We start from the raw sequence: 27,494 nt of genomic DNA, 5'->3' as shown, positions 1-27,494 counted from the left end.
CAGTCCTGGCCACTAGCTCCATCAGGGAGGCTGCAGTGCCCAGCCCCACTGGTGCACCTCTTGGGGTGAGCGGGGCTGCATTGTCCCCAGCTGGCAACTCCCCTCCATCTGGCGCTTACCCAGGCCAGTGGCCAGCAATATGGAGAGCCCAAGCCCCAGCCCCAGCCGGCCATTCTTTTCCTGGTAGAACCACCTCCCTGTGGTCACTCTGCACTACAAGGGTGTGTCTACACAGCAATGTTATTTCGGAATAATGGCTGATACTCCAAAATAACTATGAGTGTCTACACAGCAATTCTGTTATTTCAAAATAATGAGCGGCTTATTCTGACTTATGTAAACCTCATTCTACGAAGACTAACTCCTATTTCAAAATAAGGTGTGTGTAGACACTTCACCTCTGCTATTTCGAACTAGCCACCCTCACAGGGCCATTCTAAGTTATTCCTCCTAGAGCTCTAAACCGAGATAGCATGTCTACATTAGGGAAGCCTGCCTCAGACTGATTTTGAGGCTTCCCTGCAGTGCAGATGTATTATTTCAAAATAAGCCTAAGCTTTGTTGAGTAACTTCATCTATAATCAGTTGACATAGGCATGCTTTTACTATTAAAAAAAAATCCAAAAACACAGCAAAGAATTCCACAAGCATTTATCACTCTAATGCTAATATAGCAGCATCATTTACTCAGAATAGTAGGGATGTGACCAACTAATTAACTATCCGATAAGCAAATGCTAGTTGACTAGTCACTTCTCCCCTTGCTTGCCTCTCTCAGAAAGAGGCAGCGAGAGGGGAGAGGGAGGGAAACAGGGGTGCTTCAAAGCGGCAGTGCCATGTGGAGCCCGGGTCCAGATCCTGGGCTCCATCCAGCGCTGCTGCTTTGAAATGCTGTGTGTAGCTAGGGATGTAATAGTGTAGTAGATTAACCAATTAACTGATAAGAAAAAGCTTACAGCTTAATTCTATAGTCCGGTGTTTCCCAGTTTTATTTGGCCACAGAACCTTTTTAAACTAGGAAGAATTTCGAGGAACCCGTACAGCCGGGGAGAAAATTTGTTGAGAAGGAGAAGGAAAAAAACAAAACAAAACAGACTCTGTCACTTTAAGAGGGGGCAGGAGAGCACCAATTGGGAAACACTGCTATAGACTACACACATTCCTCCCCTCCCCCCCAATAAATGTTTTAGCAGTCCAGCTCACTCCTGGCTTGTGATGGGTCTGGGACCTACCCTGCTGCAGCTCTGCATTTAAAGAGTATTAGCAGCTGGGCGGGCAGGCAGCCTGGCTCAGTCCTGGCTCATGCTGGGTCCGTGACCTACCGCCGCTATGGCTCTACATATGAAGTGTATTAGGAGCAGTATGGGCAGGCAGCCAACCTCAGTTCCAGCTCACGCCAGGTGCGGGAGCTCAGACATCTCCTAAACAGGAGTTGCTGCCACCCCGTGCTGCTGCTTTTATATCAGAGGCAGCAGCACTGGGCAACAAGCAGCCTGTCTGCAAGGGGAACTGGTTTATAAACTGTCACCCCTTGCGGATCAGCTCCTGCCTGACACCCCACTCTGCTGCCTCTCTATCAGGCAGCAGCATGAAGTGGCAGAGGGCTCCTCGATGTGAGGGCCAAGTGTACTGGCCACACCCTCCGGGGACTATAGAATAGTTGAGTAACCAATAAGAATTCGTGAGATTACTCAACTATTCAGTTAACTGATATTTAACATCCTTAGTGTAGCCCAGGGCCAGCTGAGAGCCCCCAGGTGGCTCTGGGCTCAACACGATGTTTCAAAGCAGCAGCGCCACATGGAGCCCAGGGTCAGCTGCGGACTCCCTCACTGACACCAGGCTCCATGTGATGCTGCCACTTTGAAATGTCACATGGAGCCTGACACTGGGCTCCTCGCAGCATTTCAAAGTGGCAGCGCCGCATGGAACCCAGGGTCAGCCTGGGAGCCATGCAGTGTTGCCGCTTTGAAACGTCGCAGGGAACATGGGGCCAGCAGGGGACTGCTTGAGGGCTCCGTTGTCTCCACAGCACTTTTGCCTTTGAAGTGTAGCAACAGCCCTGGCACATTTATTGACTAATTGAATAGTTGATGCAAATCACATCAACTATTCGATTAGCTAATTAATCAAAATTTTACATCACTACGGAATAGGTGAACATTAACTAAGTTTAGTGAAATATAACCTAATTATCCAATTAGGAAAAATTCTATATATCCATCAAATACAGTAAAACTCCAATTGTCTGGCATCCAGTGGTCCGGAACTCCTGATAATCCAGCACCAGCTGGAACCCAGAAGTGCTCCGGCCAGCCGGACAATTGGAGCTGCTCTGCCCCCGGCTTCCCCAAGTCTGCTGCTGCTGAAACTGACCAGCGGCTGACTTGGGGAAGCCGGGGGCAGAGCAGCTGGGGTGCTGCCGGGTTGGTCCCACAGCGCCACCCCTCACTTGAGCGGCACTGCAGGACCAACCCAGCAGCACTCCAGCTGCTCTGCCTCTGGCTTCCCCAAATCAGCCGCTGCTGAAAATGACCAGGGGTGGACTTGGAGAAGCCAGGAGCAGAGCAGCTGGGGTTCTGCCAGGTTGGTCCCGCAGCACAGCCCTCTCACACGCTGCGCAGTTTCCCGCCGACCTCCTCCCCCCAACCCTTCATAGCCCCCCTTCCGGTACTCCGGCATATCTGATAATCCAGCACCCCCTGGGTACTGTAGTACGCATGCAGAATTTGCCTACGACCATTCTACCAAAAGGTTAATTATTCTAAACTGTGGCCAACTTATTAAAAATCTGATGTTATTTCTGAGTTTAGCAATCTTAGATAAATAAAAAGGTTCATTAAAAATTATTTCTCTGCATATGGAGAGTTTCCTCAACACTGAGAACAGAGATCGTATCATCCTATCTACCACTTCTAGCTATACAGTTAAAAGTAGCATAAAAACTGAAGTTCCAACCATCCACAGAACAGTTACAGTAGAGGCAGAAACTTCCGAATACTGTTCCAACCAACATGCTTCCACCACACAGGAAAGAAAGAACAGTTCAGTTCCACATGATTCTTCTTGAAATATTCAGTAGAGAAAACATGCCAATTTTAAGGGGATTTTAGTGAGGAAGATTCAGTTAGTTTATGCGCTGTGTTACATATTCACATACATTGGATTTGTTTGTTATTAAGCAGTGATCCTTTCACCCACAATTCACTTGGAAAGCAGACTACAAAATGAAAAAAGATATGCTGAACACTGGTTATATGATGTTATTTCTTATAAATGTTTACATTTGTCTGATTTAGACCTTAATTCTGCAAAGACTCTTTCACATCCGGAACTTTAAGCACAAGTGGGTCCCACTAAATTAATTAATACATGTGCACCACAGACAGGTAAAACTGTGGTTTTGTTTTTAATTAGAATGAATAAAAGCATAAAGTTGCAAAATGTAAATCTCTGCAGAACCAAAGACATGGAAGAGATCCAGTGGAGTTAACCACAGAAAAAAACTTGAAAGCTAAAATGAAAAGAAAAGAAAGCAAAAAACCCAACAACCCACATTAGTTTGTACATTTTTGTGTAACATATTCACATTACCTTTTTCAAAGTGCAGTGATATAGCACTAGATTTCATAGTAATTCCTCTGATCTGCTCATCTTTTCTACTGTCTAGATATCTCAGCTAAAATAAAAGACCAAAAAAGAAGTGATAAATTTGTATTGAGACATTTTCTTAAACTATTCTTTTAAATGTGAAAAGGGAAAGAAAATTTATAGGAACTCTTAAGAACTCCACTCATTAATGATATTGGATTATATCTGTACCTTTCCTGCCAATCGGTTGGAGATTATTCCATTGCTAGATATCAGACAGTCAGCTAGAGTGGTTTTGCCTGCAAAGAAAAATAAGTGACTTTAAAAAAAAAAACATAAAAAAACCACAAACACACCAATGGTATATCAAACTTAATTTTGCTACGAGCTAGTAACTATCAACATTCATACAGATTTCTTTTAAAAAGTAATAAAAATGCTTTATTAAAAACCAGTTAAGGTTACTCAAGATCACCTACCATTTGCTTCTTACAAGATATGCCTCTCTCCACCATCTCCACCAAAAAATGCAACCTTAACTGTGACCAAAAAATGTTCCAAAAACAACAAAAAACTGACCATCACTCAGAGTCGGGCAAGATATGGCCCATGGTCGAATCCAGCCTGCCCAAGCCTTTTGATCCAGCCTGCGCCCGCCTTCGTGGCAGGGAGCAACGCTGCTCAAATCTGCTAGCTGCTTCCTTTGGCTCTGCGGTGCGGAGAGGGAGGGAAAGGCTTCAGCCTGCTCTACCTACCACCAGCAAAGTCTCTCAACTACTATTGGCCAAAAACAGCAATGTGGAAAGCTTTTCCCTCTCTCCCCCATTCCAGCACTGTAGAGAGTCATGTGCACACCCAGCCAGCAGTCTGGGACTGCTGGGTGGGAGGACGCCTGCCTGAATGTGCTGCTGGCCAGGAGCTACTTTGGCTGGGAGGTGCTTACCTAAACCTGTCTCTGGCACCCCACCCCTTCCCACTCATCCAATCCCCTGCCCCAGGTCACAACTCCCCTTCTACAGCCCTCCTGTAGGCCAGAATCCTCTCCTGCACCCAAACCCCCTACCAAACCATGCACTCCAATTCCCTGTCCCAAGGTCACAACCCCCCCACCCCCACGCTTCACACAAACTCCCTCTCAGATCTCACACTCTCTTCTGCACCCTAGTCTCCTACCCCAAGCTCCCTTCTACACTACCAACTGAACATTCCAAACAACTAGAAAACATTATTAATTTCTAACTACTCCAGATGAGCAAAGTTCAAATGTGCATGTTTTGTGCAGAGGCAGCATAGGTTAGTGGTGAAAACAAGAGGTGAAGTTGAAATGGTAAATTCATGTTGTCGGCTTAACTAAGGATTTCAGGGCTTTTATATAGTTGCATTGGTCATATGTGCTTTTGAATAGTCTTTACTTTAAACAAAGTTCTTCATTTTCTGGAGCATTAATGGGCTTGGGATCGTTGCTACAATATGTGGCTTTCAATGAGAGGAAATAGAATATAATGTATTACAATAGGGAGGAGTGGGATTTTTATATTGTATTCCTCTCACTTAAGTCACATATTGTAGCAACAATCCCAATCCCATTAATGTCACCCTGCCTCTCCACAAGACAGTTGATATTTGATATAAATGATAGTTGACATAAATGAAAGGCAGTTAGACTATACCAAGGGAGGAAAGGGACATTTCAGATTTCAAAACAAGTATGTTGAATCCCTGAGCGAAAAGACCTCACTTGGCGGCATTCCTTTTCAATTTTTTTTCAAGGCAATATAGATGAGCAGGCGTGGCGAGTAGATTACAAGCCGGCACAGCCAGTGCTGCGCAATCTGCGCATGCGCAGCTCACAGAACCGCGAGGCTGGTGAGCGGGGCTCGCTGCCGCTTGGCGAGCCCTGTAGATGAGCACAGCTTTGACAAGTAATACCACTGCCCACTAGTGCAGAGTGCATTCGGTGGGGAGGAGTGGGGGGAGAGAAGCAATTTATACCAGTGTTTCTTAAACTATGTTCTGCAGACCACTCGCAGGTGTGCCGCGACCTCTTCTTTTGTCTTTTTTTGTCTGACAATTTTTTTTTTTTTAAGAAAATTTTCATAGGTGTTGTGCATAAAAAAATATTATTGTTTGGTGTTCTGTCATCTCAAAAAGTTTAAGAAACACTGATTTATACTACTGTTCCCCAGGGATCAATGCCACAGCAAATTCACACTCCACCTAACATTTAAGATATAACCAGAGGTCTACAGCCAGCTATTTAAGTAAAGGGTGGGGGAAATTAATAGCACATCACTCAGCAGTTGCTGCCAGGCCCTATTATTGGCCATTACTGACCACTTTAGGGGCTATGTTACCTGTCAGTCTCAGCAGCACCACAGGATGCTGACTGCAGGGGCTCTGCACCCTGGGTCAAATCAACCCTGAACTGAACCCATTAATTTAAACACCAGAGAAATCAATGCACTGAAACACTTATCTTCAGCAAAATGACAAAAATATCCTTCTTTAATCCAAATACACAAATACATATCTCTAAATAACTGCTCATAGCAAAAAGTCTCTCTTACCGTGGTCCACATGAGCCAGTATACAGATATTCCTGATACTGGCAGGCTTATTCTGGAGCCCAATTATCTTCCCCAAATTAGTGAGAACCATTATTACCTATTTCTGGGAAGAAGGAAAAAGCATTTTATATTAGCATCATGATTCAACAAACATTTGATTTTTTTAAATGCACAGTTTATAGTCCAGTTTACATATAAATAGCCACTAAGCCTAAACCTACCCACAGGCAGTACTAAGATAGCTAATAAATTATGTTTCTATAGCACAATGCACTCCAAATCAGATACCAAAGAGATTTACAAACAGAATGGAAATTTTTCCATTCGAGATGTAATGTCCACTAAACTGAGCAGAATCACACACGCAGTTAAAAAGGGTCAGTAACTTTAGCATCCTCCATGCTTTATTTAAAATATAGTTAAACAATCCCTGTGGTGACTCTGACTCATAGATCTCTCTTTTTTCCAGGTGCTTTCTTTGTGTGTCTGTCAGTATTCTGCATACATTAATACACTTGATTGTTTCCCCAGACAGTTGATCCTGCAAACAATAAAATAAGCATGCCACACTATACTAGCACCAGTGTCATCAGAGGGATGATTCACGAGTAAAGTAAGCCAAGTTAGTCTGTACAGGATAAACTTAAAAAAACAACAAATAGTCTGGTAGCACTTTAAAGACTAACAAAACATATAGATCGTATCATGTAAGTAAGGTCCTTCGGCAGTTTCATCATGTGAGTGTTAACAGGGCAACAGAAAAATCATTTTGAAAGGAGGATTGTAAAACCCCAGCGATTGCGGGGGGGCTTGGGGAGCACGTGTGCGGTACTCAGAGCTACTTTCTGTTGAGCTAATGGTGTCCCTTGCGTGCGAACCCCTGCGACGAGGAGGGCAACACAACAGCCCGCACAGCAGAGTATGGCCGGGGGGGCCCAACTCTTATCGCAACGGGCCGTGCCCGCCCAAGGCAGGAGCCCGCCCTCTGTCCCGTGCGTGGGAAAGGGGGATGAAGAGCCATGGGACCCCGGAAGTCAGGGCCAGCAGCTGCCCAGCCCGGCTGACCCGGACAGGGCCTCACCCGGGGGTGAGGCCACTGGAGGACTCGCAGCTCCCTCTCTTGGGGGAAGGGGACACAGGCCGGGCCCGGCTAGGCACTCACCCCGCTCCTCTTGACACCAGCCAACTGCCCACCACCGGAAGTCGCTCCTCCTGCGCGCACCCTTCCGTCGCCACCCCGTTTGTGACGACAGACGGAAGCCGGGAGAGGGCTGTTGTGGGGACGCCGAGGCGGTTGCTAGGCGACGGGGCGCTTCCCTGGTTACCGCGGCTCCGAGGGGAGGGCGAGGCGAGCCGGGCAGGCGGCGGCAGCGGGAGGATGAAGCAGCAGCAGTGCCTGTGCGAGATTTGTACCTGCGGGTAAGAAGCAAAGGGGACCCCGAGGAGCGGCCCTTTCCCCGAGTCCCCTCAACCTAACCGCCGGGAGAACCAACCCCCCCCCCCCGACTCCCGGAGCCGCCCTCCCGCGGGCCGAACCCCCTTCCCTAGGGACCCTGAACCAGAGCCGCTAGGGGAGCAGCACCCAGTGACAGGACCCAAACTTCCTCTGCCCGGGACCACCTCCACCCCAGCTGCCCCCCCCCCCCAACATGAACTCCTCAGGATCCAGCAGCGGTGCCGGAGCTTTGTAACTTAGGGTCCGTCTCCACTACAGAGGAAGATCAAAGCTGCCGCTGTTGATCTTCCGGGGTTCGAATTAGTGGTCCAGTCGAGACAGCTAATGAGAAGTGAGAGGGGGACTGTGGTCAATGCCGGTATCCCAGCTTTCATGAGGAGCAAGGGAAGTTGAAGGAAGAGTGTTCTCCCTTCCACATCCTGCTGTGTAGGCTAGGGATGTAAAAGTGTAGTTAATTAACTGAGTAACCAATAAGCAAAAGCTTATAAATGAATACTATAGATTACACATATTCCCCCCCATCACCACTTGCCAGTAATTTTTTGAGCAGACTGGCCAGCAGCCCAGCTCAGTTCTGGCTTGTGCCGCCAGATCCAGGAGTTAAGATCACACCCTAGATAGGGGCTGCCGTCACCCCGTGCTGCTGCCTCTTTATCAGAGGCAGCAACACAGGGCGACAGCACAGGTCCACAAGGAGAGATAGGTTTTAAACTGATTCCCCATCACAGACCAGCTCCCACCAGGCACGCCCTGCTGCTGTCTCTGATACAGTGGCAGCAGCGCAGAGTGGCAGAGATCTTCTTGGGAGCGAGGCCAGAGCACATTGGCTGCTGGCCCTGCCCACAGGGACTATAGACTAGTCGACTAACCAATAAGAATTCATGAGGTTACTTGACTATTCAATGAACCGATATTTAATATCCCTAGTGTAGACAGTGCCAAAAGCCGAGTTAAGCTATTTTGACTTCAGCTATACAATTAACTTAATTAGACTTTGCATAACTGAAGTTGCATAACTTAATTAGACTTTGTCCAGTAGTGTATATATACCCTTGGGCTACGTCTACACTGCAGGCTTTTTGCGCAAGAACGTCTGATCTTGCGCAAAAACTTGCAGAATGTCTACACTGCATGCACATTCTAGCGCAAGTAAATTTACAGTAAAGCGTCAGAAAACAGGGATTCTTCCGGAAGAGTTATTCCTCTCCCCTCTCGTGAATAAGCCCTCTTGTGCAAGAGCTCTTCCAGAAGAAGGCAGTGTAGACAGGCAACATGAATTTCTTGCGCAAGAAACCCCTATGGCTAAAATGGCCATCAGAGCTTTCTTGTGCAAGAGAGCATCCACACTGCCATGGACACTCTTGTGCAAAATCACATCTCTTGCGAAAAAGCACATAGCAGTGTGAATACACTATTGTGGAATACCTTTTTCACAAGAACTCTTGCGCAAAACAGTTCTTGCGCAAGAAGCCTGCAGTGTAGACATAGCCATTCTGTCCAGGGTTTACAGTTGGGTCTTTATCAGAGGCAGAGGCACAGGGCGACAGCACAGGTCCACAAGGAGAGCTGGTTTTTAAACTGACTCCCCATCAGAACTCCCATTGTGGCTCTCAGAACTCCCATTGTAGCAGCCCTTGTGCCCCAGGACCCAAACGAGCAAATCCCACCATGAGCCAAACATTCCCTTCCCCAGAGCCAAACTTTTTAGACCAAACTGCCTTAGCACCACAGACCAACCTTCCTTAATCCCCAAGGTCAAACCTCACTGAGCATCAGCCTCTGCCTGTCCTAAACATGAACTTTCTTCCCACACCTCAAATCCCCTGCTTCTAGGGACTGAATCTTTGGCACCCCAAATTCTCTTTTCCCAAGTAGCCCAAATTGGATCTACTTCCCTTCAAACCCATAGATACTGTTCGGCTGTGTCTACATTGGCACCCTTTTCTGGAAAAGGGATGCTAATGAGACACTTCGGAATTGCAAATGCCGCAGGGGATTTAAATATCCCCGCGGCATTTGCATGAACATGGCTGACGCTTTTTTCCGGCTCGGGGCTTTGCCGGAGAAAAGCGCCAGTCTAGATGGGATCTTTCGGAAAATAAAGCCTTTTCCAGAAGATCCCTTATTCCTCTTAAATTCAGGAATAAGGGATCTTCTGGAAAAGGCTTTATTTTCTGAAAGATCCCATCTAGACTGGCACTTTTCTCCGGCAAAACCCCGAGCCGGAAAAAAGCGGCTGCCATGTTCATGCAAATGCCGCGGGGATATTTAAATCCCCTGCGGCATTTGCAATTCCGAAGTGTCTCATTAGCATCCCTTTTCCGGAAAAGGGTGCCAATGTAGACACAGCCTTCAAGTGTAGTTTCATTGTGATCCTTTCTAAAGCCATATATGTTTTACCACCATCTCATGTATGCCTCAAGTAGAAGATTTCCCTGAATTCTGAATGTAGATACAGCCAAAAAGGAAAAAAATCTACAGAATATTGTTTTCCTGGGATTAGCATAGCCGGTTGCATACTACCACTCACAGCTGTCTGTGCCTGTTCTCAACATAGCCTAACATACTCTTTTTCAAGGGCAAAGGAGACATCTCAGAAGCAGTTATGCCAGTTCTGACTCTGCCCAAGAAGACCTCTGAAACCCATAAAGAAGGCCATACAGATGTTTTGTGGTCTCTTAAACTAGCAGAGTTGGCATAAAGGGGACACAATATACATCTATGAATCCCTGCCTTTGGCTTTTGTTTAAGCTCTATGAAATGTACCCCCTGACCTGATTAATTCTGGAGAAGTAAAAACAGCTTTTTTTTTAGAAAGTCTCTGCTTTCTTTAGAAAAGGGAATAGAGACAAGTTACCTGTGCTATTTTCAATTCTCTTTGGACTATTCTGAAAAAGGAAAAGAATGAGGATTCTTCTTAGAAATGAGGTAACACACTTAGGCATTGTGTAGACTAAAAAAGATGCTTTTAAAATGTTAATTCATGATTTTTAAATAAAAAACCTCTTTATGTAGTTTAGACTGGGTTTTAAGATTAGATTGTGCCTTAAAGCAAAGCCCTTTATTAATGTGTTTGCAGATCGGCTGCACAGTAGTAGAACCAATTCTGGATAACTCATCCAGATTTCCTCCTGGGTAGAAAATACTGCCACACTATCATCCTTTTCCGATAGATGCAACATGATTTATCCTTTCCCTGATCACAGCTAGCTCTGCTCACTATTATGGAGTGGAGTTTGGCCATTGTCTTACTTTCAACCATATCCTTTGAAAGAGATCCAGTTCATCATTGCCCTACAACCTTTTTGAGCCAACAAGGCTGGGGCAAAAAGGTAACTCAAGAATATTCCCTATAGAGAAAATTACTCCCTCTCTCTGGGGATAGTACACCTGAAAGTAATATTACCTACCTCATAAAATTTCAAAGTCATGACTCAGATTTCAAAAATGTGTATGATTGGCTTAAAACTAATGAGATGTAAAATAATACAATTTTAGGTATTTTTATTTGCTTTCAGAATTAGAAATGTTAGAATTTATATTCAATCATGAGGGCTAAAAATCTTACAAAACAAGCAAGCAAATTGAGATTCTCACATAATTTCAAGTATCAGAGAGGTAGCCGTGCTAGTCTGGATCTGCAAAAGCGACAAGGAGTCCTGTAGCGCCTTATAAACTAACAGATGTATTGGAGCATAAGCTTTTGTGGGCAAAGACCCACTTCATCACATTCATCTGATGAAGTGGGTCTTTGCCCATGAAATCTTATGCTTCAATACATCTGTTATTCTATAAGGTGCTACAGGACTCCTTGTCGCTCACATAATTACATAAATCCTAGATCTGGGACTTAAATATCAAATATCCTGTTTCGAAAAATAAAACTGTGACAGTTGGCATCACAATGTACTGGAGGGACAAAACCAACTTTTCCTACTCTCTATCACTGCCCATATATAAGTAGCATTGCAGGTTCCACAGTAGGACAAATAGGACAGAGCAGATTAATTGGTGATTGTAGATCAGGGTCATCACAAGTCAGAATATTCAAATGCACTAATAGTTTGATGTCCTAGCAGTGACCACTGTGTTACAATTTCACGTTAGGACAGTCCTGAAGTCTACTCCATCCAGAGCCAAGGTTTCCCTGAGCACCTCCTGAATTGCAGAGAGAGGAGCTGCCTTCCTCTCACCCCGTATGGACAATTCTGTCCATACGTCACAAGCCACATTTTGTTTGGCTCTTGGTGAACAGTTGAACAGGAGCAGAGTCAGACTACTTACATTGTCTTGCCCTGCCTCCAAGATATAATCTGTCACCCAGATTATATCAGGAGACAGTGAACTGATAGTTCACATGAAGAGAAATAAGAGCTATGCAGCCTAGAATCAAATACAAAGATAGTGTGACATGACGTTTTGGAGAAGGGAAAAATATCATCTCAAGTGAAAAAATATGTCTTTAAACTCAAAGACAAGACATTGTATAATAATAATTAATGTAAAATATACAGAAGACATGGGGTAAAGTACACGTTGAAGGTTTTCTGGTCAATAATTTCTCTAGAGGTTACTGTTTTAGGCAGCTCAGATTGAGTTTGCCTAAAAGATTACAGTATTTCTGTTTTTATGGGAAGAGTTGTTGCTTGGCAGTGTTACCTGGACATTGTGATGCATACACAAGAACACTGTTACATATTGCACAAGTTCCATTTCGCAATCCACTGGAGTCTTACATACTGTAATTCTGAATTTCTTCAGGTATGTTTATATTTCATTCTGAATATTAAAACAGAGGGAATAATTCTTGTACCTTTAGTTAGATCCTGGGAATAAATATTTTCACAAACTCTAAAAATACTATGAAGAATGTCAGCCAGAAGATGTTTCTGTGTCTCAGAATATACAGTGCATTTAAGGCTAGGTTCTGCTCATACTGAATAGTCTGTGTCTAGACTTGCAAGTTTTTCCGCAAAAGTGCTTTTTGCGGAAAAGCGTCCGTGCCAATCTAGACGCTTTTTTCCGCAAAAAGTGCTTTTGCGGAAAAGCGTCCGTGCCAATCTAGACGCTTTTTTCCGCAAATACTTTTAACGGAAAACTTTTCCGTTAAAAGCATTTGCGAAAAATCCTGCCAGTCTAGACATAGCCAATAGCATTTACTCATGAATAGTCCCTTTTAACTCAGGAGGTAAAATCTATTGGGATTTACATCCAGAGGATCTTTACTGTTATTAATACAGTCAGGTGTATGGTCTTACAATCACTCTGGCTGGGACTGGCCTGTGGACCAGGAGGAGTTTGAGACCCCCGAATTAATCATTATAGCTAAGGGTTGTAGGATCTGGCCCTTATTTCTTGCATATTAACATTATTATGAGTATTTTAAGAATATGGAAAGTAGACTCCCTTCTCTGTAGGTTGAATCCCCTTTGCAGTGCCATTTAAAGGTTTATGCTTTCAACAGCTTTTTCCAGCAAATAATTGTGCTGCCAAAAAGACTCGGGATGTGTCTAGACTGGCCAGTTTTTCCGGAAAATCAGCCGCTTTTCCGGAAAAACTTGCCAGCTATCTACACTTGCCGCTTGAATTTCCGCAAAAGCACTGACTTCCTACTGTAAGAAATCATTGCTTCTTGCGGAAACACTATCCTGCTCCCATTCAGGCAAAAGTCCCTTTTGCGCAAAGCTTTTGTGCAAAAGGGCCAGTGTAGACAGCTCAGACTTGTTTTCCGCAAAAAAGCCCCGGTTGCGAAAATGGTGATCGGGGCTTTTTTGCAGAAAAGCATGTCTAGATTGGCACGGACGCTTTTCCGCAAAAAAGCGGAAAAGCGTCCATGCCAATCTAGACGCTCTGTTCCGAAAATGTTTTTAACGGAAAACTTTTCCATTAAAAGCATTTCCGGAAAATCATGCCAATCTAGACGCAGACTTGGTGTCTGCAGGGGCTGAGCAGAGTTAGCTCCCATCAGCTTGTAAATGCTGAACACTTGTCATGGATAGAGTCTTTGCTGTGGACTTTTCCATTTACAGTCTAACACACACCACTAAATGTCTTAGCTTCTCAAGCCTAAGACGTGTCTAACAGTGTATGTAGGACTGTGCCAAATTGTACAAACAATCATTTCCCAGTTAGTTTGCTTAAAAGGCGAGTTTTAGTTATTATTTTTAAACCACAAAAAATGTTCTTGTAACTACATTTGTTCAGACTCATGGTTAGATCCTTTATTGGTATCCCAGGCATATATTTTAGACCTACTTCCAAGTTTCCAAACAATATTTTTTGAAATGGAACAGGTATCAGTTACCAACAGGTTCTGGAATATTTATAATAAGAAGCAAATATTTTTATTTTCTTCTTTTCCAAGAGTGCAACTTTAATATTAAAGAAAATGGATCCTTGCCAGTGAACAGAGTCAGGATTCAGATTGCTTGTGTGATATAAAAGTCTAACCATTGGCAAACACAGGATATTAATTCTGCCCATCAGGAGCAGAGAACAGCTGTGCAGTAGTTACATGACCTCCCAGACTATAAGAGTAAACATTTGGTTATAGACAAGAAAGTTGCCCATATACAAGAGTTTATCCATTAACTTATCTTAATTTTGGTATATAAAAATATAGAACTATTTACTAAAACTTATTCTTTTAGTCAATCTTACAGTCCTTCCACCCTCTCCTCATGCTTATAATTTCCCCAAAGGGATCATGATTTCTCAAGAAATTATACATAAAAGGATTAAGGAAGTTTGTTTATTAATCCTCAATACTCAATACACCTATGCTTGCAAACCCAACAGAAAATTAAAGATGGCATTAGGGAGTACTAGAGCAACGTGAGAAGAGAATGTTTAGTCTTTGTTTAGTCCTCTGACGGAAAACGAAACAGGAAAGATTATTCAAATGGCACACTACAGAACAGTTCATAAGAAAATGGAATAAGCCAGAAAGTCCCCAGGAGCTCTTCATTCAGCAGGTAAATGGAGAATTTAAATATATATTTTTCAGTTAAAATAATCAGAACAATTTAATAGATATTCTAGCAGTTAAAAAGAAAACAAACTGACCTGAATACTGTAAGGAGTGCCCTGTGGGAGGTTCCCTGTAGCCATACAAAGCCTCATTGACTTTAATGGAGCTCAGCTCAGGCCTAGTATCTGCTAGTACAGAATTCCTTGCAGGATTGAGGCTTACATAGTTTTCACACAGTTTTACTGTTTTACAGTTTTACTGTAAATTATGCAGTCTTTTACTTTTTATTGTAGCTTTCATGACACTTTATAAAACGCTGTTTTCAGTTGGGTCTAACTTTGCCAAATTTCAACCATTTGATTTGAATTTTTCCATGCCAGGTAGGTTTTTGTTTGCTTGTTTAACAATTTCATCAAGAATAGCTTAGGTATTTCTCAGAATATTAGGGAAAAAATAACTTATTTTCCCATTTAAAAAAAATGGTATAATCATTTTTGTCAGGATGTTCTAGCATCTCCATGTTTTAGAGCAGGGACTTGAAATTTGGAGGAGGATAACCCTAACATCATGGTGGGCCTATGAAAATTCTGGAATATTTGGCCAAATTATGAGTTCACATGCATTGAGTAGATATTTATTAGTGTTTAGCAGCTAAATTCTCCTAACATTCCCTTTATACTGAGCATGCTCCATTCCAGAGCTACAGTGGCTGAGTAGGGAACTTTCCCTGCAATAGCTGCTACTGGCAGAAAGAGACTGCAGTGGTAATGGGCACAAGAACTGAGGGCAGGAAGACTATCTCCCTGGTATTCTCACTTCCCACTGTTGGCACTCCAGCAGCAAGGTGGAGGAATAGCTTAACTGGAAAGCAAAGAGGGTGAGAAGCTGAGCCTATGAAGGTGGGGAGTCAGGAAGACTGAGACAGTCTCTAGACAGGAATGGGAAGAGGAGCTGAGGGGTGATGGAAGCTGAGCCAAGGGAGAGTGGGGGACTGTTATATGGACCTGGGGAGGACTGTTGGGTGTGGCAGTTAGATACTGAGGTGCTTTTGAAAAATCCATTAAGTGCCTGTCGGCTTCTTTAGGCTCCTAAATATCTTTTAAAAATATGGCCGATAGTCTCCATTTCAGTCAATGGAAGTTTTGTCCTCTGGGGACTTCTGGATCAGACCTGGTAAAGTGATTAATATATAGAGCCCTGCATGGATAAAACATTTTGTATCTGCATCCACATCTATATCTGCAAAAACGAGAGATGGATATCTGCACCCATATCCACAGATGAGGATTCTTTCAGATATAAAGCTGATATCCATGGATTTGCAGAGCTTCTACTAATACAGTATCCAGAGCAATATTAAACACATACTCAAGGTGCAACTGACTTTGGTGAAAATTCTTAATAACCTTAGCATCAGTAAGACAACATGGGCATTTTGTTTGGCACAAAAAATCTTTTAGTGTGTCTATCTCTCTCTGTGTCTGTCTGCAAACCTGTTTCTTCAAGAACTCGTCCTAAACAGTAAGAACTAGGGCCACCAAATTTGATACACAGATTCTTCTTCTCCTAACTTAAAGCAAGGTCAGGATTTGGTTGTGCCAGGATAACCAGAAACCCTGGAAAAGGACTATTTTCCATAACATGCCAAGGGAGGACGCAATATAAGAGTGGCCAATTAGGATAGTGAGCCCACAGGGGAGCTATCATGCAGTGTGTCCTCTGGGGGCAGACATACCAACAAGGGAGTGGCCAGCAGTGCTGGGGCTCTGCCATTTTGCCTACCAGCACCCTAAATAAGTAGCTCCCCTGCCCAAAACCATTCCCCCATGTCTTAACCCTTTGCCACAATGCCAGAGTGGGGGGAGAAAAAGGCCTCTGGTGGCAAGAGGGGTGGGCGGGGGGTGGGGGGAAAGGGGAGGAGGAGAAAAATGCCCTTGGTGGCTGCGGGAGGCTGGGGGAGACAGAAAACATCCCTAGGGGCTGGAGGAGCATTGGGGGAAAGAAAAGGCCCATTCCAAATGGGACTCCCACCCTGAGCCCCTCCTTATCCCCCAAACCTCACTGTCATATCCTCCCACTCCCAGCCTCCTGCACTCGCCCCTCTCCATATCCCCATAAGCCTTGCTCTGAATCCTGCACATGCACCCCTGTCCTAAAGAATCCAGACAACATGGGGTAAGTCTGCTAGTAATAGATATTTTTCCAAAACTGTCATTCAATTTCCCACTTAGAATGCAACTTAAAAAAAAAACCTGGTTACATGTAAAGCTGCATATGCATACCAAAAAAACTGTCCAGATATTTTTATGAAGAATCTCAGAATGTATGTAACAATATACACAAAATGACTACATGTTTCAGTAAATATAAATATTTAGTGTTCCTAAATGTAACAAGCATTTTTTCAATCTATGTTAACTCCTCAGGTAAAGAAATCTTGATGTTCAGGATAAGCAAATGTCTGGTAATATTGGTTAATTGGATTTGCATGAGGATGTGGGTAAATAGGGGTATATCAGGACATAATGTGAGTGCAGCAGTATATGGAAGTGAAGCAATATTTGGAAGCGCGGCGGTAAATGCAAGTGCAGCCCTGTGGTACTCCTGTGGCTAGAAGTTGGACATGTTGGCTAATTTGGGTGTGTCTACACCACAAAGTTATTTCGGAATAACATCTGTTATTCCAAAATAACTATGCAAGTGTCTATACAGCAAATCTGCTATTTAGAAATAATTTCAAAATAGTGGACAGCTTATTCCGACTTCTGTAAACCTCATTCTATGAAGAATAACACCTTTTCTGAAATAGATATTTCAGAACAGGGACTGTGTAGACAGGAAATAGCTGCTATTTCAAAATAGGGGGCCTCCAGCCCTTCCCAGGGTGCCCTGCTGGCCGCTCTGTCCACACTCAGCAAAACTCTATCCTTCCCGCCCCCCAGATCCCTTAAAGCTGCAGCCTCTATATAAAGGGTTTGTGGCTCACAATAGGCCTGACAGCCTTGAGCAACCCTGTAGCTGCACCTGTCTCTCTGTGCCCCTAAAATGAGCCAGTCTGCTGCTCTCACCCAGCCCTCCACTGCTCCCAGGAGTAGTCAGACAGTTCCCAGGAGCCTGCCAGAAGCCAAAAAAGACATGCACTTTCCTAGTCTGGTGTGGAGATCCTGGACTTTATTGAGGTTTGGGGTGATGAGACCAACTTCCAGGCTCTCCACACCAGATACAGGAATATGAACGTCTATGGCTGGATGGCTAACAGCCTGGCCATAAAAGGACACATCTGCACCCAAGAACAGGTGCGGCTGAAGTTAAAGGAGCTCTGCCAAGCTTATGCCAGGGCCAAGGAAGGCAACTCCCACTCTGGGACAGAGCCCCCCACCTGTCTTTATTACACTGACTTAGACGACATCCTGGGAGCGTGGGGCAGTCCCTTCTCCCCCGGTTGTAGATTTCAGGCTCGAGATGCCCGTCATTGTCCGCGTGGGGGGAGAGACAATGAGGAGCAGGAGCAGGACCCAGACGAGGCCAGCATCACCACCCAGCTGACCCAGCAGCTCAAAACCCTCCCTGTGGACGTGTCCCAGGTGTCATCCAAGGCTAGGGTAAGTATATCATGTGAGTGCCATCACTTTCCCATCATACAGGGGGTGGAGGGAATGGCTAGGGCGGGGAAGGAGCAAGACACTCCACTCTTGGCCCTTGCTATCCGCAGATCGTGCAGCAACCTGTGCATATGGGAGCATGTGCCATGCTGCTCCAGGGCACACAGCACTAGGAGGCTGCCACAGAGGACCTTTGTGCTATTGGCCACAGGCTGTCTGGAGAGGCCTGCCATGCTCCTGACCCCAGGGGCGGGACACCTTCCCTCCACAAGCCACCTCTAGAAGGAGGCAGGGGACATCCACACACACACTCAGCAGTCCCACACATGGCACACGGGCATGCCCACAATCTCGGGGAAGCACCCACTCCCAGGAACATCTGGGCCCATGGGCCACAGTGCACATGTCCTTACTCCAAGCACATCACCTGCGACAGAGCCAAGAACTGTCGCTCTTGGCTCACAGATGAGAGCTAGGCTTCAGGTGAGTGTCTCCTAGGATAACTGACCATCTTTCTTTATTTTTCACATCTGCACCAGCTACGAGAGGAGGACGGTCGACACCACATAGCCTCCCGCACTTGAGGCATCCACAGGCACCACCGTCCCATGGACGAGTTCCAGCAGCAGCACCTGGTGGCACTCTGATCCCTGGAGCAGACCATCCATGGCTGGGTCCAGGAGGACCTGCAGCTGCATTGGGCGAGCTGGCAGGAGCTGCTTGTGCAGGGCCACTCCATGTGCGCGGATGTGCACTTCCTTGTCCTGAACATGATGCCTGCTCCTGCTCCAGCTTCTGCTCCCACTCCTGCTGTAGCTCCTCCTCCCACTCCCACCCCCCACCCCGCTTCTCCCTCAACACTCTCCCCCCGCCATGGATGCCGAGGCCCCCGCACCCATAGAAGTGGGATCAACAGAGCCTGGTGCCACTCCTAGCCCTAGCCATGAGCCTCTCCTCACCCCTCCTCCTCCTTCCAGTTCTCTCCTCCTTTCTCCCAAATTCTTTCCCCAGTCTCTTTGACACCACATAAAAATACAGAGGTATTAGTTTTTCAAAAACAAATGTGCCCTTTATTTTTTTCATCAGGAAAGAAAGAAAGTGGGGGAAGGAAGGGGTTAGTGGAGGGACAGCAGTGAGGAGTGAAGCAGAAGCCCCCAGTGGGGCAGACCAGGGAAGAGTGTCGCTGGTCCCCAAGAGAGAAGCTCTCCGTCAGGGCCTCACGGATGTGCACAGCCCCCTGATGGGCCTGCTGGATGGCAGCCATGCATGGCTGCTCATGGGCCCTACTTATGGGGTTGGTCTCCACCCCCCACCCTGGTAGGAATGCCTCTCTCTTCCTCTCACACACATTGTGCAGGACACAATACACAGCCACCACATGTGGAATGCTGTGCTCCCCTGAGGTACAGACAGGTGAGGAGGCACCTAAAGCGTATCTTCAAATGGCCGAAGGCACCCTTCATGACCAAGTGGGCCCTGCTTAGCCTGGCATTGTACAGTTCTCTGGAGGGGTTGAGGTGGCCAGTGTAGGGCTTCATGAGCCAAGACTACAGGGGATAGGTCATATCCCTCACCAGGCAAATGGGCATGTCCACGTACCCGATCCTGATGGTGTGGTCGGGGAAGAAAGTTCCGGCATGCAGCTTATGGAACACGGTCAAGTTCTGAAACACACATGCATTGTGTGCCTTCTGCAACCACCCAACATATGTGTCATTGAACTGTCCACGGTGGTCTGTCACGGCCTGCAGGACAACTGAAAAGTATCCCTTGTGGTTGATGTAAAGTGATGGCCAGTGGTCTGGGGCACGGATGGGGATTTGGATTTTGTCGATAGCCCCGCTGCAGTTGGGGAAGCCCATGTCAGCAAACCCAGCGATGATGGCGTCCACATCTCCAAGGCAGATGACTGTACAGCAGAATGGTGTTGATCACTCTGACCACCTGCATAAGGAGACAAACAAACAGAGAATCACTGGGATGCCAGGGCCCCTGAGAGTTCCCCCAGTTTCCCCTCCAAGTCCCCCTCCTCCCACACTCACCAGGAGCAACCCCTTCCAATCATCCCAACCCATGGCAGGGCTTTTTGAGGGTGGGACTGAAGAAAACCCCCTGGGAGGGGGGCTTGCCCCACCGCTGCCTCCACCCCCTTTCCCTAGGGAAGCCCATTCCATCCTGCTACCCCCCTCCTGGGACAATAGCCCAAGAATTCCATACCTGCATGACCAGGACCCTGACAGTTGATCTCCCCACGCTGAACTAGTACCCCACAGATCGGTAGCTGTCTGGAATGGAGAACTTCCAGAGGTGCTCCATGAAGGTGTCCTTTTTCATTCTAATGTTCTGAAGCCATTGCTGGTCTCCCCAATACTCCAAAACAGTGTGGACCCACCAGTCTGCACTGGTGTCCAGACACCAGATGCAACAGGGCACGGTGTCCAGGACAGGGCAGGGCAGGAGGGATCCAACTGCATGAGCCATGCCCACACAGATCCTAGGAGGGTCTCCAACAAGGGCTGGGGGTTGGGTTCCTGCAGAGCCTTAGAGGATGCATGCAGAAACTGCTGCATGACTTGCTGTAAGAGCTGAGTGCCGGGAGGCAGCTCTGGCTCCATAGCAGAGAAAGTTATGGTGTCCTAAAGCAGGGCAACCAGAGCACACAAAGAAAATGCTTTGCTGTCCCTCAGAGAGGTAGGCAAGCAAGCAGGAAAACCTGAGAAACGACTGTCTGGGTGCATTTCTTTAAGCATGAGCCTCAGATAGCTTCAAGCATCAGCCATATGAGGTAACTATTGACCTGATGCCCTGCCTGAACTAGTTCCGGGTGGTCTTAAATGCGATTTAGCGTCCAATCAGTGTGGACTCTTTGTTTTGAAATAGCTATTTCGATACGCATTTTGTGTGTGGACATGATATTTTGAAATAAGTTATTCTAGAAAATCTCTTCCGGAATAGCTTATTTCGAAATAACTGTGCAGTGTAGACTTCCTGACCCAGGAGCTGCACAGCACAGTGGCTAGCAAGGAGCCCCTGCTTTTTGCTGCAGTGGTGCTGCCAACCAAACAGTCAACGTTCCAGTCAGTAGTACTGACCAGAGCCACCAGAATCCCTTTTTGACTGGATGTTTTGGTCCAAAACAGGATACCTGGTCACCCTAATCTGTTATTGTACACAAGTATGAATCCTCGATAGTCTGCTGTTGAACTAGTATAGAAAACAAATTGTGTTTTTTCCTATCCACCCTATCTCCAGTCACATTGGTTCATGGTGACTGACCACATGACATGTCAGTGATCCTTCCAGGTTGTGTTTGCCCTCCATATGGATAAATAAGGAGTCCCCTTCAGTCAGTCTGTCAGTCAAGTGATTGCTGGGGGATTTTCATACCCCAGTTTCTCCACTTTCCCCTGTGCTGGCAGGCTTCCCCAGTAACATTCCAGAAAAGAAAAGAAAAGAAAAGAAAAGAAAAGAAAAGAAAAGAAAAGAAAAGAAAAGAAAAGAAAAGAAAAGAAAAGAAAAGAAAAGAAAAGAAAAGAATGAGGAGCCTATACTAGTTAGGTTATCTAGCCCTTTTGCCCAGGGCATTGGGGTGAATGCCTATACTGGTGTGGTCCCATAATGGAAAATAATTAGCAAGGAAGGAAAATTTCAAAAAAATAAAATAAAGGACTTTAAACACTTTCAGATAGAGTCTTGCAGTGTGTGAAAGAATGAAAGGAAAAGGACCAGGAGGAAAGAGGAGATAAGGAGGAGGCTGACTTACCTTTGATGTTACAATCCAACCCAACACTGAACTGATCAGCTAGCATCACCAGGGGCAAAAGCAGGCAGGAAAAGAGGTTACATTTCTTCTGACTGTACGGCTGTGTCTAGATTGCACCCCTTTTCCGTAAAAGGGATGCAAATTAGACACAGCGCAATTGCAAATGAAGCGGGGATTTAAATCTTCCCCGCTTCATTTGCATAAACATGGCTGCCACTTTTTTCCGGTTCGGGGCTTTGCCGGCAAAAAGCACCAGTCTAGACGGGGATCTTTCATAAAATAAAGCCTTTTCCGAAAGATCCCTTATTCCTCTTAAAATCAGGAATAAGGGATCTTTCAGAAAAGGCTTTATTTTCCGAAAGATCCCCGTCTAGACTGGCGCTTTTTGCCGGCAAAGCCCCGAGCCGGAAAAAAGCGGCAGCCATGTTTATGCAAATGAAGCGGGGAAGATTTAAATCCCCGCTTCATTTGCAATTGCGCTGTGTCTAATTTGCATCCCTTTTACGGAAAAGGGGTGCAATCTAGACACAGCCTACAGGTATTCAGCATCATCTAGATGTGTGGAGCATTTCGACATATTTGCCAGAATCTAACCATACGTAAATGTCATTAGATGAGGTATGATAATCACAAAAATTCTCTTTAGAGAGTCTCTTATCAACTAAAAATGTGTTTATAACACTCATTAATGTTAATGCTTCAAGGTATTGTCCTCTGGCAGGCAGATGCAGTATGTTTTTCACAGTAGTAGTCAATTCATGACACAATCATAAAGGACATTGAGGAATCAGCCAAAAACAGACATCTTCTTTGCACATTCATGTAAAAGAATAACTTTACTTGCTACAAGACTAATTTTGCTTTGGTCAGTAAGACTAGATTTCCACATTCCATAGTTTACTACTTAAAAAGCATTTCAATGACAGACTCCTTTTGTCCAATAATCATTTATGTTCTCCCCAGGATTATTTTTCCTGGCAACACTAGGGAGTTCAGACCATTTAAGCAGCAGAACAGTTTCGGTAATACAGTGTCTAAATATAACTTACTTCACTCAGATAGTGATATTTTCCTTGGCAATTAAAAATCTTATTAAGATACTTATTTTATTTATGAATTCTTAATGATTTAAAATCTCCTAAAGGAGACCTTTCTCATAATAAATTTTATTCTACGGGTGGGAATGCTCTAGAAGGCTCCCAAGGATGAAATTGTGTTGCCATGAGAAAACAAGTTATGTGCCAGAATTTTGGCTGGTGTAACTCAGCATTACTCTGTTAAAATCAACAAAGCAACACCAGTTCATACGAGTTGAGGGCCTGGTCCAAATGGTGTCTCTAGAGAGTTACCTGTTAACATGTTATCTAAGCAATAAGTTATGAGTCTTGCTCATGGAAGAAAAACATAACCCACCAGAGCAGACATCAATCCTTCATGAGTCAGGAACACATGCGCATCAAAGTACGTTAAAAGACAATAACTCTGGCATAAGAGATAATAATGAAACGTATGTAGCACACTTGTAGGTAATGCACATAAATCAAAGACTCAAATAGTTCTCAGTCAAATTATAAGTAACATTTTTCATTAGTCAGATCAGCTGGGCAGCTGGCAGTTGACTCTCAATGAACAGGGGCAGGGCAGGAAGAGACTTGGCACACTCCCTGTGTCCCCAGGTCCTGATTAACCTGGGGGCAAGCGGAGTGTGCGAAGTCTCTTCCCGCCACCAGGGGCTTAGAAGTAACCACCAGCTGTTCAGAACAGTGGTGGTTCTCTCGGGGCTGGGGTGGGGTCAAAGAATTTATGCACTTCCCTCACCCCCAGGCCAATCAGAGTCTGTGGGCAGGGAAGCACTGGTGTCCTGATCCCACCCCTTCTGCACAAGGCACCACCCCTTCCGGGGTGGCCCAGAGCCACTACAAAGATTTCTGAAGAGGCCCCCCCAGCTAAAATTATTGCCTACCCCTGCCCTAAAAGGAGTTTGGAGTGGGTTTGCTAGGTTATTGCAGGGGGAGGGGTTGCAGTAGTAGCTACCCTTATTTCTGCAATGTTGCTATTGGCAGCACTGCCTTCGGAGCTGGGCAGCTGTAGAGTGGCAGTTGGTGACCTGGATCCCAGCCATGGAGGCAGAGCTACTGCCAGCACAATATACCATACCATCCTTACTTCTGCACTGCTGCCTGCAGACTAGGGCCTTTAGTCAGCAGCCTCCAGTTTCCAACCACTTGTCTCTGAAGACAGAAGCACAGAAGTAAGGACAGTATGGCATAGTGTGATATTGCCACCTTTACTTCTGCGCTGCTACTGGCAGTAGCTCTGCCTTCAGGGCTGTGAACCAAGTCAATGACCTCCACTCTCAAGCCACCCAGCTCTAAAGGCAACACAGACATAAGAATGGCAATACCTCAATCCCCCTAAAATAACCTTACAACCCCCTGCAGCTCCCTTTTGGATCAGGACCCCCTAATTTGAGAATTTTGGTCTCCCCTGTTAAATCTGTATAGTGTAAGGAAAAAGCACACAAAAGATGATTTCATGATGGGAGTTAAGATGTCACAGTCCTTGGCACATTTTTCATGGCCATAAATTTTGAAGTGCGCCAGGAATTGGTATTGTGGTTGGGGCATGGTTTTCTGAATGAGTTGATGGAAAAGATATGAGGATGCAAAAATGAAGCTACCATCGGTGAGAATGCTATACTGTTTCTTTCAATCTTTCTTGGTCTATAGACTTAACATTAATGTGATAAGTGCCACTTGGAACAACTATATAATGTATACACCTGATAGCCTGTTTTGTTAACTAGCTTGTGATAGTTCTATTTAGGGTTTTTCAATTTTCTGCTTAAAATGATGTTTTTAACATTTGAAATCTGGAGTCCATGCTATACTCTGAATGAATATTAAACAGCATAGATGAATCCCTGGAAAAATTCAGGGTTGTTGAAGCTATATAATTGGCATTTCAAAGGGGCAGCACTTCACAGCTGAGCCCGAGATCAGTTGTGAGGCAGCTGCCCCTTTGACACGCCATGGCGTCCGTGGTCAGCTGGCTTCAGTGGAGTCCCCAGCTGATCCCGGGTTCCACTAAAAAGCCATACATAGAGGGCAGCATGGAGTCTGGGGTCAGAGGGAGACTCTGAGTTCCCTGTTGCCCCCAGGCTCCTTGAGGGCACTGTGGCTTTGAAATGCACAAAAGCTCCAATTGGGGACTCTTGTATATTTCAAAGCAGGTATGCCCGTGTGCAGCCCAGAGTCAGCAGGACTTCCCGCTGGCCCCAGGCTGCACACGGAGTTCCACATTCCTCCGGGGGCTCTTGTACATTTCAAAGGAGGAATGCAGAAGTGCCTATCGACTACTCGACTAGTCAATTAATCACAATTTAACATCTTTAGTTCAGATCACTGGTAAATGGTGGGCTTCTGACATAAGAGGTAACTCAACCCTCTCTTCCTTTCTCCTTCCCATTTTTCACTACTTCTGCCCTGCCATGAGGTCACAGTTAATGGTGGGACTGGTGCATTAGTGGAAAATAGTTGACATGGGAGTATTATCTTTTACAGCAGAGCCTTGTACTTTAGTGCGCAAGTTTCAGGTTGTTATTGCTCTACCTTTGGTAGACAAGTCTGATTGAAAATTAATTGGCAGCTTGAGGCTCCAACACCCGATACACTCCAGCTGAGGCATCTACTGACACAGATTAAATGGTAAATTAAATAACCCTCTGTAACAAATCAAACTGGTGAGCCCCCAAAATCATGTGGTCTCTAAAGTTCAGCCAAAACTAGCTTAGAGATTTCCAATCATTGATAATTCCTGTCTCTGTTTTGCTATTTTACGTTTCTCAGCTGGAATCCTATATGCCTGTTTCTTTAGTCTATTTAATTTTTTTATTTCACTTTGATTCGGCTTTTTCTTCTTGTTAGCATTCATTGCTAACCCAGTTTCCCCAGGTCTTTGCTCTGTTCTTTGAATATCTAGTTTCCTGCAGTTGGAATGTATTTTTATCTAGTAATTGACATACACTTTTGCCCTTCCAGGTCTTTAGCTGAGTCTGTGATTCTTGTACAGTCTTTCATGAAGTTCACTTATTCACCAAGTAACATTTTACATTCAGTAACCTCTCATTAGCTTGTGTCTCAGCCAGTGCTGGAATTCAGCTAGTAGATACAGAATGATCTACTTTCATTTAGTCTGTCTTCTAAAGCAGAAAGAGGCTAACATAATTCCATTGCATATCGCAAAAGCAAATTAATACATTCTGACCATTCATTCTTGTTTACTGAGACTTTCACAGTGGTTCATACAATCAAATCTGAAGAAGTAATTTTTAATAAATAGTTCAAGAGACAGAAAGCACTTACTAGTTCCTGTAATACTGTTCTATACAGTCCAGCAGCATTTTGTATATAAACTGTGGTTAAGAATAATGGATGATTATGCTGAATCTCAATTAAACAAGGGCTTTTTATTCTTTTGGAAAGGTGTAAAAGAGCTTCATGTAAACGACAATCAGGCCCAATGGGTCTTAATCCCCTAGATGACTTTGAAAATCTTCAACTGTTTATTATAATTTCCTGAAAATCATAAGCCAAAATGACTAGGGTTAAATAGTATAACACATATTACAGTATGTATAACCAAATAACAAAAATAAAGCTAGTACTTTTGGGGAACAGAAAATTTCAGAGATAGAGATATGGAAAATAAGAAATTGAGAAGAACTGAGGAGGGATAGACTCAGGAGGTTTATTCTAGAGATCTGAAACTGCAGATCAGAAAGCAATTGTACCTAATCTGATGAGATTGTGAAAAAAAGGGAAGTGAGCAGTACTGCTTTGAGAAAAGGTGAACAGAATATTGAAATACACAGGGGCTATGTCTACACTGCAGGCTTCTTGTGCGCAAAAACTTGCGGAGCATCCACACTACAAGCCCGTTCTTGTGCAAGAAAGTTTACTGTAGATCGTCAGAAGAGAGGGCTTTTTGCGCAGTTATTCCTAACCCCACGAGGAATATGCCTTTTTGTGCAAGAAGGCAGTGTGGGCAGGCAACAGGGGTTTCTTGTGCAAGAAACCCCTATGGCCAAAATGGCCATCAGAGCTTTCTTGCACAAGAGAGCGTCCACACTGCCATGGACGCTCTCGCACAAAGGCACATCTCTTGCACAAAAGCACATGGCAGTGTGGACACGCTCTTGTGCAAGACCTTTTGCGCAAGAACTCTTGCGCAAAACAGTTCTTGCGCAAGAAACCTTCAGTGTAGATGTAGCCAGGGAGAAAAGGAATGAGGAAAAGAAAAAGGGCAAGATACCAGAAAAGTATTGAGTAATTGTTACAGATTAAGGAAATAATAGTATGAAAGAAAGAAAACAATGCGAGGAAAGAATGAGTTGGATGGGTGACAGATTAACATTCAGAAGACTGACATGTTTCCTATTCTGTAATAAAGATGAAGTAAGTGTGCTTTCTTCTTGTGCTATTGTGGCCTATGCAGTACTATTTGGTAATATCCTTCATAAGTATAGATGAAAATAATTTTCTTT

At 44.9% G+C, this 27,494-nt stretch overlaps 2 protein-coding genes across 8 annotated transcripts in view; one reads left to right on the top strand and one right to left on the bottom strand.

Annotated features, from left to right (window-relative positions):
* Nucleotides 1-7,453, bottom strand: part of EFL1 (elongation factor like GTPase 1) — a 183,045-nt gene extending 175,592 nt beyond the window's left edge. For 2 of the 3 annotated variants that reach the window (XM_006139255.5, XM_089782057.1), the window contains exons 1-4: nucleotides 7,321-7,453; nucleotides 6,159-6,261; nucleotides 3,823-3,890; nucleotides 3,595-3,679 (exon numbers count right to left, since the gene is read on the bottom strand). In XM_006139255.5, coding sequence (XP_006139317.3) covers nucleotides 3,595-3,679; nucleotides 3,823-3,890; nucleotides 6,159-6,249 — 244 coding nt within the window. In that variant the 5' untranslated portion in view covers nucleotides 6,250-6,261; nucleotides 7,321-7,453. Of the gene's footprint in view, nucleotides 1-3,594; nucleotides 3,680-3,822; nucleotides 3,891-6,158; nucleotides 6,262-7,239; nucleotides 7,273-7,320 lie in introns of those variants that run through there. The other variant, XM_075897120.2, reaches the window with a different exon arrangement.
* Nucleotides 7,424-27,494, top strand: part of SAXO2 (stabilizer of axonemal microtubules 2) — a 32,899-nt gene continuing 12,828 nt past the window's right edge. Inside the window, exons 1-5 of one of the 5 annotated variants that reach the window (XR_012895737.2) lie at nucleotides 7,424-7,577; nucleotides 10,449-10,542; nucleotides 14,413-14,588; nucleotides 18,033-18,186; nucleotides 18,726-21,134. Coding sequence is in view for 2 of the 5 variants with exons in the window: in XM_075897122.2 (XP_075753237.2) it covers nucleotides 7,537-7,577 (41 nt within the window). In the remaining 3 variants the exon portion in view is untranslated. Of the gene's footprint in view, nucleotides 7,578-10,448; nucleotides 10,543-14,412; nucleotides 14,589-18,032; nucleotides 18,187-18,725; nucleotides 21,135-27,494 lie in introns of those variants that run through there. The other 4 variants (XM_075897124.2, XM_089782058.1, XM_075897122.2 and 1 more) reach the window with 4 other exon arrangements.

This window comes from Pelodiscus sinensis, chromosome 14, assembly GCF_052426305.1.
Source record: "Pelodiscus sinensis isolate ZL-2025 chromosome 14, ASM5242630v1, whole genome shotgun sequence".
NCBI classification, from domain to species: domain Eukaryota; kingdom Metazoa; phylum Chordata; order Testudines; family Trionychidae; genus Pelodiscus; species Pelodiscus sinensis.
This window is presented reverse-complemented; position numbering and strand designations above follow the sequence as displayed.